The 10,706-nt window shown below is 38.5% G+C and overlaps 1 protein-coding gene across 1 annotated transcript; it reads left to right on the forward strand.

Annotated features, from left to right (window-relative positions):
* Positions 1–4,260: 4,260 nt before the first annotated feature.
* Positions 4,261–6,175, forward strand: LOC118774804 (POU domain, class 3, transcription factor 4). Its single transcript, XM_036524319.1, has one exon. The coding sequence runs from the start codon at positions 4,269–4,271 to the stop codon at positions 5,355–5,357; it is 1,089 nt and encodes a 362-aa protein (XP_036380212.1). The 5' UTR covers positions 4,261–4,268; the 3' UTR covers positions 5,358–6,175.
* The last annotated feature ends 4,531 nt before the right edge of the window (positions 6,176–10,706 follow it).

Below are 10,706 nucleotides of genomic sequence, written 5' to 3' on the forward strand. Positions count from 1 at the left end.
ATGGTCTCCATGCCAAAATTGCCTTGAGGTCTCATTTCATTGAGCTACTGAGCCCCTCAAAGGACCGGCACTGTTCTGTTTGCATGCTCGCTGTATGGCTGTATATATTGGGCGTATTTAGCGAACTTGCAGTTGCATACGATACTCACAAGAGAAATATAAAATAAAACGGACGAATAATAATAATAATAATAATAATAATAATAATAATAATAACAATAATAATAATAATATAGACTTCTGAGACACAGTAATAAAACAGCATGGTAACCCTAAGTCACATAATTTAATCAATGAGTCAACTGTCTCAAATACTTTTTGATTATTTATGGTTGATTTAGTCAGAGATTTATAGAGTGTTTCCATTCAGTATCCCCGTTTTCTGTTAACTTTTTATAACTGAGTAAAATATGAGCTTTGTCCCGATTAAGACTTACAGAAGTATTTTCTGCAGGCACGCAGAGAATCTAATCTAATTGTAGAGAAAGAACTATTCAAATTATCGTAAAGTTGTACAATTTGAAGTGACACCTCACGAAAGGAAAATAACTCCCCCAACATATACTCTACCTGAATGAGAAAAAAAATATATATTGCCCATCAAAACGTCATACATTTACTTTTACATTCTGCTTCAATATATATTTTACGCATTTTTGTTTAATGTCGAATTTAGAAAAACGATAGGTTCATTACATAATTTCCCTTTGAGTATTGACTTATCTGAGTTCAAAGAAAAGGTTAGCTCTCACTCTTTCCAACTTTTTAATGGTTGCCGTTTCTTCTTTTTTTCCCCCTCTGCCTCTTTTGGGCAGGACAGTCGTTGGAATCAGGCTGCGATAGTAGTGTGAGAAGGTGACGGCGATTTTAAAGAGGTCATGACACGCGAGTGACAGCTCTTGCCAGGGGCTTCATGCTGGATTAAACACACAACAAGCTGGGCCCACATTCAGTTGTCGAGATACGGGCAACTGCATCATCTGCACTGTCATGAAAACATACTTCAGAACTGAACACTTGCGATAACCGAACAAGATGATACCCTAAGATAAAAAAGCAAGTATGGCTGAGGGCCTGGTTAAGTCTAACTGCAAGCATCTTGTCCTTAACTTTTGAAGAGCAACTTTAATCCAGCGTTGCATGTTTCAATATACGCAGTACTATGCATTTTATTTAAATTAATGAAGAAAAATCTTGTGTAATTGTCTATGAGATGACGCTTGCTCTGAGACGTTCAAGGACACCCTACTTTGTGGTTAGATTGAATTATAATGGAATTAGTCTCGAAAGCTTCATATAACTTGTTTAAAATATAACATTTATCATCGATGCTTGTCGTTCATTCCTACGAACTTAATCTAGAAGACATTTCAAATGCACTTCTGACAAACCAAGGAATCTGTCAAAAGATTTTTTTCCACTAATAATTTCCCAAAGAAATGACTTAGATTAACAGAGTTTGTCATTTAAATTAAAACTAAACTAATAAAATTTTGCCTGAATTTGTGCACATGGACATATACGATCATATCATTCTACACTGAACGTACTGACCAAATTATACAAATACTCACTGCGAGGTCTGCTAGCAATGTACAAAATAAGCATTCAAATGACTTTTGTAATTATGTCATTTATTCAGGCTGGTGAAAAAACGCTTTACCACTGTAGCATTTCACATTGACGGTAGGTCTACGCCGTGTATTTGTAATTATGGCACAGTTATTGACTGATGTGCTTTCCTTGAGTGCGGAAGGCAGTGATGAGAACAGCCTGCGCGCACAAATAAGCAACTTGAAATATGGCCATTTAATCCCCGGCGACTTCGCAGGCACACGTGTATTTCAGAGTAAACACTAAATAAAAACCTTTAGAAGAAGACATTTTTGGATGTATGTTTCCTGCATCGTCCGGAGAAGCTACAAAATCGCAGTTTGTTGTAACAGTAGCTTCAGATGGCTTTGTTTTCTTCCGTGTCCAGCCGGGGCCCTCTATTGAATGAGGCTCTTTATTGTGCCGGGGCCGGGGATTTGTGGCCGTGGCCGCCTATTATTCAGCTCTCTATGGAAACCCGAATCGTGGGGAGAAAAATGTGAATGTGAATAATGAGAATCGGCACTAGGAAAGGCTCGAGAGCAGCATCTGTTACACTTGGAAACTTAGACTAACGGGAGAGACGGACAGCAGCAGACCCCCTCTCCCCTGTCTCCTCCCTTCCTCACGCTGTCTGCGACACATTTCACAGATCAGCCAGCTAAAATTACTCTTTAAACGAAACCCCCTAACATTTGTATAATAATAAAGACTTAGTTGAGTTCCTCAAACAGTTAGTAATCAGACCGCATAACGTCGCAAAATATTCACGTCAAATAAGTCAGAATAGATAAATACCACAGCCATGACTTCGTGCGATATCCCACCAATGCGGTATTCATACGATTTTGTGTTAAAAAGCTAAAGTATTAACAACCATTAACAGTAATACTTTTCTCGATAGGGACTATTGACAGTAGTCTTGGTGTACTGTCAATACTAATCTTGATGGAATAAATAGTTTGCAATTTCGGCTAAAACCTCTGTCCTGATTTTGTAGCCTAATAACACACGTCTCGTCTCCCAACTAGCAAGTTCTCCGATTTTTTGCCTTTACTTAAACAAAGAAACACTGCACCATACAAGTCACAAGCTTCAAGGTTTTTTTTTAAGCAACACAAGATGCATAACTCTCTGAACTGTAACGCTGCTGGCCACCATCAGACACGTCGATTTCTCTACATACTCGATTTTTCAAGGAAAACGTCCCAAATCTAGCAGCCCCAGTCCGTGTTTACTTAATACACTGACTATTCTATTATGTAGTCGTCCCCATACGTCACCCAGACCACAGCTACCTAAATCTGTCGCTATTAACGTAACACACGGTCATCAAACAACACTTTCTTCATTGCAGTCAGAAAGCTCACCTGTTCTTGTGTGAGCCTCTCGCAATTTCCTTCTGATCACCCTCCTTTAGAGAAACTGCGCTCTTTAATGACTTTCGGGTGGCTGGTGGCCTTCTTTTATTTCTGCTAAATGTATGAAAATGTATGCAAATTTAAATCAAGCTTAACCTGGGAGCTCTTGCAATATATTTGATGGAATTTCAAACCAATAAGGGGACTCTGATGTAGTCTTCTAATGGCAAATATAATTACGCAGCTAGGTAACCTCTAAAATATGCAGAGGGGTCTTTTTTCCAACTTTCTAAAGACCTGCCGAGATTCTTAAAGACCTGCACTCAAGTTTGCATGGAATAAATAAGACCACACGCACAAAAGATGTTTTGTTTACGTTCAGCTCAGGCATGTAATAGTTGTTTAGTGAAGCAATTACAGAACAGCAAAAGAAACGTGAAAGTATCCGTCATCTATTCTTACAATAAATCTACTGTATACAATTTTAAAAATTTAAATTGCAATTTATTTATCTTAATCCATTTTAATTTCAGTTTGAGAACGAATGCATGTTTAAGGAAACTGCCAGGTTGACTTCAGCTATTTTGAAAACTCAGTCAAATATCATTAAAATATGTTTTGTTTAGCACATTATGTGCCATTTAAATAAGATCTTTACTTGTGGTTGAAACAGGTCGCTTTCTTCGGGAAAAAGGATCATAACTGTTTTTTTTTTTTTTCAAATGATTCGAACAAAGTGGTTACGTTAACACAACGTGAAACAAACGGCAGTCGTTCATGGTTTGTTGCGGTTAAAGTTGATTGGATATATCTACAATACGTTCGAAAACTCAGTGAATGGATGATGCAGTCACAAAGACATTGGGAGATTTCTGACGAGATCTTGAATGTCATCGGTACCTGTAAAAGACCCAATGGCAATCTGGCAAAATTGCCTTCATTTTCAGAGAGAGGGAGAGAAAAAAAAAACGATAGTAATAGCCGAACTTAAGTTGGGAAACAGTTAACAAGAGCTGCGAAGAACGGACAGTCTATTACACAACGGTACCCAATAGAGCCTGCGGACTGAGTCACTTCCTGTTTTATGTCAGTTTAACACTTCGAGCTCGCGCAAACCCAATTTGGTGGGAGAGACAGCCTGCTGCCTCGCCATTGGTTGCAACCAGAGCTGGTGCCCCAGCACGTCGCTGTGATTGGAAGCAAAGGCTGCCAATTATTAACTGGTTGCTGATTTGGCTCCCTAGCCTGGTAGATGTCAAAGGCTGAAGCGGTTCCCTTTGCCACATTATAACTAGTAGGGGATCTACAGTAAGCATGGCCACAGCTGCCTCGAATCCCTACAGCATTATCAGTTCCAACTCTATGGTTCACGCAGACTCCTCGGTCATGCAACAAGGGAGCCCTTTCAGGAACCACCAGAAACTTCTCCAAAGTGAGTACCTACAGGGAGTCCCAAGCAATGGACACCCTCTTGGCCACCAGTGGGTGACCAGTTTATCGGAGGGAAGCCCATGGTCATCCTCTTTGGCGGGCAGTCCCCTGGAGCAGCAGGACGTGAAACCGGGACGGGAAGACCTCCAACTCGGAACGATCATTCATCACAGGTCTCCTCATGTCGCCCATCACTCGCCCCATACAAATCATCCAGGTGCATGGGGAACGCCGGTGTCTCATAACTCATCTATAAACAGCGGCGGACAGCCTATCAACATCTATTCGCAGGCAGGCTTCACGGTCAATGGCATGCTGGAGCACGGAGGTCTGACGCCTCCCCCGAACTCCGCTCAGACCCAGGGCTTGCATCCAGGGCTGAGGGACACTCCGGACCACACCGACCTTGGGGCACACCACTGCCACGACCACTCCGACGAGGAGACGCCGACCTCGGACGAGCTGGAGCAGTTCGCCAAACAGTTTAAGCAAAGGCGGATCAAGCTGGGCTTTACGCAAGCAGACGTCGGGCTCGCGCTGGGCACTTTGTATGGCAATGTTTTCTCGCAAACGACCATCTGCAGGTTCGAAGCCTTGCAGCTGAGTTTTAAGAACATGTGTAAACTGAAGCCCTTGTTAAACAAGTGGTTAGAGGAGGCAGACTCGTCCACGGGCAGCCCCAGCAGCATTGACAAAATCGCCGCGCAGGGGAGGAAAAGAAAGAAAAGGACCTCCATTGAGGTGAGCGTCAAAGGGGTGTTGGAGACCCACTTTCTTAAATGTCCCAAACCTGCAGCCCAGGAGATATCCTCTTTGGCAGACAGCCTACAGTTAGAGAAAGAGGTTGTTCGTGTCTGGTTTTGTAACAGACGACAAAAGGAAAAAAGAATGACTCCGCCGGGAGAGCAGCAGCCGCACGAGGTATATTCTCACAACGTTAACACGGACAACTCTTCGTGCCACGATCTCTGACCAAGGAACCAGGATCCACCCCACGAGACTCTTTGAGACAAATTGGAATCTAGTGGCTTTTTAAATTATGAATATTCTTTTTTTATCGCACTCCCTTCTGTGGTGGTACGATGATGACAATAACTAGAGGCACTGAGAAAGAAAACAACAATACAAAAGGTTTCTGTTTTTCATATTTATCTCCAGCATTTTTGGCAATATATCTTGACAAACCATGTTTTCTTTATTTCACAAAAGGAACCTGTTTATTACCAAATTTTAGTTTTGATTTTTGTTGTCTTCAGAAAGGATTTAAATACAAAATTGTGCCTACTAATAACCTCCCAGCGCCTTGGTTCTCAAACATAAATTTATTTCAGGTGAAGCAGCTATTATTTCTGAAAAAAGGAGAAAAAACACTTTGTAATTGTTTGCGTGTTCTGAGTTTTTTTTTTTTTTTTAAGAGTACTTCTGGCTGTTCGATTCAATAAAGTGTTTCACTGTATTTACACATACAACACGGATTTCAAACAACCTAAACGTATATGAAATAAGGGCAAATAACGTAGGTCTAGTTTATTTATTTATTGTTTTCAGTCGGATGAATTGTACATGTCAGTGGTTGCAACATTGCTGCAATGCTCTGTCAAGCATTAGGTGGCCATTTTAAGATATTTTAGGGACGCCAATCACATTGCAATTGGACACCTTTCTCGTGGCGCCGAAGGCATTTTTCCAATGTATTGGTACTGTCTGTTTTTTTTCTGCGTTGCATTACTACCTGTTTTCCATCAGAGAAGACATAGACCTGTTATACCCTGAAATTATCAATACGTTGTTTTCATACATTCTAGGCCTAAACGAATAGCAAGAGAAACACAGCGCGGAAAGTTATTTCCATCAAAACAATACTTCAGCAACAATATTGTATTACAGCAAGCAACGCAAATGTATCCATGCATTTTATGGTTTCTTATGTTAATGCTAAAATTGGTATTTAGTCATATCTTCGACCATATTACTGTGTTAAATATCTGGCACTAAATAGAACCGTGATATCTGCCAATATAAAAGCGTTGCGGTGCATTATACCATTATTTTATTGTACACGCTAAATTTTTATAATCTTCAATGCTCCAGTTATTGATGTATTTCTTTAATATTCTTCCAATTTGCTATTGTACAGTTTTGTATATTACAACTTTTGAAGTTAATTTAAACAAATACTGTTTAGTTTATTCATGCACTTAGTGATGTAAAATAAATGCTATTTTCATTACAGAGTTGAAGTTTTCAGCGGTTTTATTCCAAATACGACGGCAGTTCCAGCAGTTATTTATTTTCAGTACAAACCTTGTATTATGTTTTTGAAACAAAATGTAAAGCGGTTATCAATATGTATGTTGGAATAAAAACAACTTGTTACAATTTGGGGTGTCAATTTTGAGGATGCATTGGCGATTTACGTTGCTGAGTGGAGAAAGTCAACCCGTTTTATTGCTTTGTAAAAAACACAGCCATTTCTGGAGGCCGTATTAGAGTTTATATGTAAAACATTAAAAAAAAACTATATAAACAGATTCTTTTGCTTTTGCTAACAATCATCAAATAGACTAAAACTAGTATTAAAGCATCCTTTTTGAACATCTCTTCGAGGAGAAGGCAGAAGCATTTTTATGATGTCTAACCTACATTACATTTACAGGTCTTCGCATGGCAATACAGCGGAAGGATTCCTGTGAGATTTGTTTTGAACCTCCTTGATGCATAGCGAAATTAATATGAGACGTGGAACAAAGAAATACAACTTCACACATCCTTACCGAATTTAACCACTTAACATTCATAAAATTTGATTTAAAAACAGGCCTGTGAATGCTTCAAATACAAACATTCGCTTAGAATAACTCCGTTTTATCACTTCTACAAGTAGACTATGTAAGTACTAATGTACTAATACTAATACTAATACTAATACTAACATTAATTGTCCTTATTCTACTACTACTGCTATTATTTTAATAATAATAATAATAATAATAATAATAATAATTCTGAAGCAATCTTTTGCTGTGACATGTAGTGCAATCATTTAATGTGGACTGAAACAATAACAGCAACAACAACAACAATTATTATTATTATTATTATTATTGTTATAATTATTATTTAGTAGCAACAGACAGCCTTCAACAGTAGCTGACGTGAGTCATAAAAACGAAGTTCTTTCGTAGTGTTTCAAGGGATGAGTTTTGGTCATAGTTTTGGTCAATACTGTAGGAACGAGGCTGCGCATTCATTGGTTTCCTTACAATACAATGACATTTTTTTAGCTTTGTACCAGTGATGGGTAAGATATTAAATTGAAAATAAGTGCAGTCGGGATGTCGTTTCGACAGGTCTGAACTTAAAAGGGGTATGTAGGCCTAATTTCCAAATTATTTTCAAATAGCTGACTTTCCCACGCCGCTCGTGCCGCGCGGTCTCTTGCATATGCTTAGAGTATAATATTGTATTTCAGGCAACAACAAAGCCCTGTTCAGAACATCCGAAACAAACATACAATAATGAATAAAACAAGATATGGTAAGACACCGTTTAAGTATAAATGAACTAGAGGAGATTGTTATTATTATAATTATTATTATTATTATAGTAGTAGTAGTTCTCTATGTCGTGTCTGTAGAACATGGAGAATCAAAAATGTAGTTTGTAATGATAAATGTTAAAATACTGTAAATTGTTCTAGTGCGGACATTAATTGACTTTTGGCGTAGAGAGATCAATTGCTGTTCGTGTATTGCACTGTGGATAATCTGCACCTGCCATCGTAGAGGACTGTAGTATAGAACTACATGATCTTACTGGGCATTGGGTATTTGTTAACTCGCAAGAATTTTAGGACAATACAGATAATATACACACATGGTACGTATGTCGTTAAAGGCTACCAATATAAAAAAGTAGTAGTAATAACAAAAAATCAGGATATCCAATGGTCAGATGTAGAAATTATTTTGGAGAGACTGAAGTAATTAGATTTGCGGGAGAGAGAGCGAGAGAGAGAGAGAGAGAGAGAGAGAGCGAGAGAGAGAGAGAGAGAGAGAGAGAGAGAGAGAGAGAGAGAGAGACTTGGCCTCGCTTCGAGATGCAGACCCTGACTTGAATACTAATCCTGGTTAATGTATGCATTTCCTCGGTCTGCAACTTTACAAGAAGACAGCTGAGGATTGAAGCTGAAATATCGTAGGAAGCCAAGCACAAGAGAACGGTAAGAGAATTGATCACTGGTAATCAAATCTGGAGATCATCCTCTGTGGAATCCTCACATATTCCGGAGACATTACCGTGGTTACGTGTAAATTTTAAAGAAACCGTGCACAATACACTCTGTTCAAACTGTTTAAACAGAAGTGCTTAATAATAATAATAATAATAATAATAATAATAATAATAATAATATCATCACTACTGCTACTACTACTACTACTACTAATAATAATAATTCCGTGTTTTAAGAACTTCATTCATTCACATGCCCGACTTGGTAAAGGGGACGCTGAAAGAAAAAGAATGTTCTGTAATAGTGACAAATGCCAGAGCTGCGGAAAAGACCTACAGTACAGAGGTAACACTTTCTTATACACAGGCCTACCAGACATGTAAGTCGGAAAAACGACAAAGACACTGAAGGAATGGTACTTAGCACCTTTCCTAGTCGGGGTGGGCTGAGTTTTTTCCGTTCCTAGTAATAGAATTAATGATCAACTGCTCGCTTTGAGACGCGAGGCGGTTAACATTTTTACAGCACACCTTGACACGTCTTCCAGCGCAAATGACATTTTAAGCTGAAAGACACGTAACGGCCGTGGGCAAGGGTAAAGAGAGGCCGTTTAAACAGAACGGACGTAATCCGGCAGTCATTTCCCAGCCTCTTCATCCGCCACAGGGTGTCGCCCAATGACACACCCTTGCCAATGTCAGGAACCACAGGCTTCCAAGTTTCCTAACTGTCCTTTGGATTTCCTGGGATCGATTCTCAACGATCCTCTTTGGGGAGAGATGCTCATATCTGTTGTTGATTCTGCCACTTATGATAGATAACTTGCTATCAAATATTTCACTCAAATTTCACTAACATTTATAAGCTGCAGGTACATCAGGATTATACCAGTTTCCCTGTGTGGTTGAAAGAGTTGAAACTGATCAGTAAATGTGTTAATTTGCATAAATCACAAATATTAAGAGCCATACAACAATATGTACATACATAATAATTACACATTGCTTGCTAATTGCCTATAGGAGTCACAAAACAAATTACATAGCAAATGTGACAACTGAGTAGTATTCCCATAATCAATCAAAGGCTAATGTTTAATAACATACAATAAAATTATAAATGAAAGTCAGATATAATGTAGTCATACTTTTTTGTAGCTGTAAAGTTGTATCAGAAAAGTCCAGTGCTGGTTCTGATGGGCCACCACATTTGTTCATATAAGGCAGCAATTAGTTGATTGAACAACTTGTGCATATTGGTAGAAAAGAAACAACACAGACTGTGGCCTTCCTGGAGTAGACCTAAGACATCTATCTCTCTTTCAGAATACATTTCCTGCTTCTACAATGTCAGCTTGGGTTAGACATATTGTTTAAAAGAAACTAACATTCAAATTATGTAACAAATCCCATGGTTAGATTTAGATTTTATCATTTGTGATGGAAATGCAATAAAAACACATTGAAGAGTCCTAATAATCTACTGTATTTTTAACAATATCCAAAGAGTTCATGGTTCATGATACATTCATGGTATGAAAATAAAGTTGCAACATAATGATGCTGGAGATAATTTGTCTTAAAATCTGAATATTTATGTTGTACAAATACATGATAATGACTTACACATCAGGTAAGATGTGAGAAAAGTGGTGGTTAGAGCTCTGGGTCTGCCTTACAATGCCTTACTCTGACCACCTGATAATTTCAGAGTTTATCACCCATTTCAATATACCTGTCATATTAGCTGGCAAAATTGCACAGCCATCTGACAAGTTGGGACTGTTACACAACACTCGCTGAATCATTTCTCTAAAATGTTGTCTCATTTCAAATGCGTTGGTTGATGAAGCTAATATACAGGGCTATAGTCATGCATAAATGGCCACAAACACTAGTTCATGACATCACTTAATTTACTCATTATTAGAATCAATGCTTAATGAGCAGGCATTACATTACTGGTAAAGACAAGAGATTCCCTGAATATGTCTCTCAATGTGTGTTTCTAACTAAGGTGAAAAGCTGGGGGAGCACAGCCATAATGATTGGGTAGAAGTCCAAAAAAACAATAATTATTATTATTGT

This window comes from Megalops cyprinoides, chromosome 3, assembly GCF_013368585.1.
Source record: "Megalops cyprinoides isolate fMegCyp1 chromosome 3, fMegCyp1.pri, whole genome shotgun sequence".
Lineage (NCBI taxonomy): Eukaryota > Metazoa > Chordata > Actinopteri > Elopiformes > Megalopidae > Megalops > Megalops cyprinoides.